Below are 2,815 nucleotides of genomic sequence, written 5' to 3'. Positions count from 1 at the left end.
GTACTAAAATTTTTATTTCAAACGAATCCAAGAACATAAGAAAATATTACTTTAAAATTAAAGTACCAAAAGAGACCAGGAAATGTATTTTTCTGAGCATATGTTAAATGGAATTGTTTAAATATTGGTAACAGATATAGAATAGAGTATTTTTTAAAAATATTCTTCATGATAATCTGTATTATCTCATAAATTTTTGCATGATCCTTTCTTCTATTGTTTTTCTTCCTTCAATCCTCTGATTTCAGGAATTCAACCTAAGCCTAATAGCTCCATGCTTAAGTCTAGGCATGAGTGAGATTTCTGGTGGCCAGAAGAGTCCACTTTTGGAAGCAGCCTGTGAGGTGACTCTGGGTCGTGTGGCCAGCCTTGTTCAGCAGCTCCCTGCTGTCCACCATGTCTTCCAGCCCTGCCTGCCTTCAGAGCCCACGGCCTACTGGAGCAAGCTGAGTGATCTATTTGGTAATTAAAACAAAACCTTCTCTCATTTTTAAGAAATGTTGCAGGGTCAGTACAGCACTTTGTACCAAGCAAATATACAATAAACCCCATCAATAAATAGGTTGAAGACATTTACAAAGGTAACCAAGAAATAGTGCTGGGGCGTCTTAGCTCTGAATTTCTTTTTGTGTGTTTGCCACTATTCACTGACATGGTCATTGACCTAGTCGGGGTTCTGAGCCCTTACAGAAGGACAAGATAGACCTCAGGGGAAATGCGGGTCCCAGAATCATATGCATCATGTAGGGGGTTGTGCAGATGTGCCCTACTGAGGAACAATGTCTTAAGCTTTCGTCAGATTCTCAAGAGTTGCTTGACTGCCTTTTAGAGGTAAAGGCCTATGTTCACAGTTGCACCCGCCCATGAAGACCTTCTGTTTCAGGGGATGCCACGTGGTATCAGTCCCTGACCACTCTGGCCCGGGCCCTGGCACAGTACCTAATGGTGGTCTCCAAGCTGCCCAGTCACTTGCACCTTCCTACTGAGAAGGAAAGGGACACGGTGAAGTTTGTGGTGATGACCCTCGAGGTAAGAGGCAGCTCAGGAGCTCGGAGTGTCTGTGGGGAGGGGACACGTGACTAGCTCTAGAAAGAGTAAAGTAGTTTTATTTGAAAACCAAGAGCTCTGACCAGTCACGTTCACTCTTTCATCTCATCCTGACAGTAAGTACTTGTCATTGTCCTTATTGTCAAGGTGCCATTTATGGGTGCGCTCACACCCTCGCCTCACCAGCTGCTCACAGTGACCTTGAGGGACCAACAAGGCGCCCTTTCTTATCCCTACCTACACATGTCATGTGGATCCTAATTTTAGAGACTTGAAAAGTAATCACCTGGAAAGTGTGTTATGTTTTAAATTGACCTGGACATTTCAGCCATGGGAGAATTGAACACTTGTGTTAGTGCTTATAATTAGCCCCCAAAATGTGTACACACTGTGGATGCATTGCCATTCCGTGAGTCTGGCCTGAATCCTTAAAGAGCCAGAGCTGCACTGCCAGTCCTCAGCAGGGACACCACAGCTGACCCAGCAAGGCCCTGTGTGCCACTCGCACCAAAGAAAGGGAGGGCTGCAAAGGGGGTTGCGCATTCGTCTGCGAAGTGATGAATAAGCACATACTCTGAACCAGGTGAAGTCAGACGGTTTGTCATCCTGTCCTAATTTTGTTTCAGCGTGTGCGGAAGATGGGAAAACAAATGTATGATTACAGCACGGGGTGCCAGTTGCACTGTGCGCCTGCTGTGTGCAGGATGGAGTACTTCACATGCATCTTCTTACTTGGTTCTCACAACCATCCTATGAGATGGGCTGTGCCATTCTCATTTTACAGATGAGGGTGGCAAGGCTTAGGAGAGGTTCAGTGATTTGTCTGGGTTCACTCAGCTGGGAGGTAGCCAGTCTGGCATTGGAACCTAAATCCTGCTATCCCCAGAACTCATGCTCTCAAATTCAGCCTGTGTGGTTGTGACAGCAGCAAGCGTTGGTGCTGTGGGAGCCCCACGGAAGAGCCTCTGGCCTGGTGGCAAAGTCGCCCAGGCAAGATTTCTAGAAGAGCCCGTGGTGCTAAAGGAGAGAGATGGCCAGAGTAGGGAGGGGTGTTCTGGCAGAGAGGGGAGCTAGAACTTTGGGGGGTTGATGGATCAGGATTTAATGTAAGGGAGCCTGGGATGGCAGCTGGGGACAGCTAGGTTAGAGCTGTCCTTCTGGAAGGGCCTTTCAGTGTTTTGGGCAATTCCACCATAGCTGTAGATTGCACTGCTTCCTTGAAGGTCCCAAGACAGAAGGTACATGTAGAGGCATTCTTGAACACAGTACTTCCTTTTTAGGCCCTGTCGTGGCATTTGATCCACGAGCAGATCCCACTGAGTCTGGACCTCCAGGCAGGGCTGGACTGCTGTTGCCTGGCCCTGCAGCTGCCCAGCCTCTGGAGTGTGGTCTCCTCCACAGAGTTCGTGACCCATGCCTGTTCCCTCATCCACTGCGTGCACTTCATCCTGGAAGCCAGTAAGTGCGAGTTCATGAACAGGTTTTTTTCCTTGGTCAGTTGAACCAGTAATCAGCAACAGGTCTAGTTCACAAACATTTTTATTTTATGCCATCTGTTTGCCAGGTACTAAGTTAGGAATTGAAGGTGAAGAGTATCTTACAGTCTGCTAGAATTTTACTTGAATTTACTTTTCTAGTCATTTTGTTCAGATTTTTGAGTTCCAGCTTTCATAAATATATTGGAATATTAAGTATGAAATGTCCAATTTCCTTAAGTTTGACAGTTGATATCTCTGACATTTCATTTTTTTTTTTTTTTTTTTTTTTT

General features: G+C 45.9%; 1 protein-coding gene across 2 annotated transcripts in view; it reads left to right on the top strand.

The window, feature by feature from the left end:
- Positions 1–2,815, top strand: part of HTT (huntingtin) — a 160,532-nt gene that overhangs the window by 128,088 nt on the left and 29,629 nt on the right. For both annotated transcript variants that reach the window (XM_012655049.1, XM_012655050.1), the window contains 3 exons: positions 249–462; positions 884–1,029; positions 2,328–2,505. In XM_012655049.1, coding sequence (XP_012510503.1) covers positions 249–462; positions 884–1,029; positions 2,328–2,505 — 538 coding nt within the window. The remainder of the gene's footprint in view (positions 1–248; positions 463–883; positions 1,030–2,327; positions 2,506–2,815) is intronic.

Source organism: Propithecus coquereli, unplaced genomic scaffold (genome assembly GCF_000956105.1).
Source record: "Propithecus coquereli isolate 6110/MARCELLA unplaced genomic scaffold, Pcoq_1.0 Scaffold459, whole genome shotgun sequence".
Taxonomy (NCBI): Eukaryota; Metazoa; Chordata; class Mammalia; order Primates; family Indriidae; genus Propithecus; species Propithecus coquereli.
Note: the sequence above shows the minus strand (reverse complement) of the source record. Positions and strands in the feature narration are given on the sequence as shown.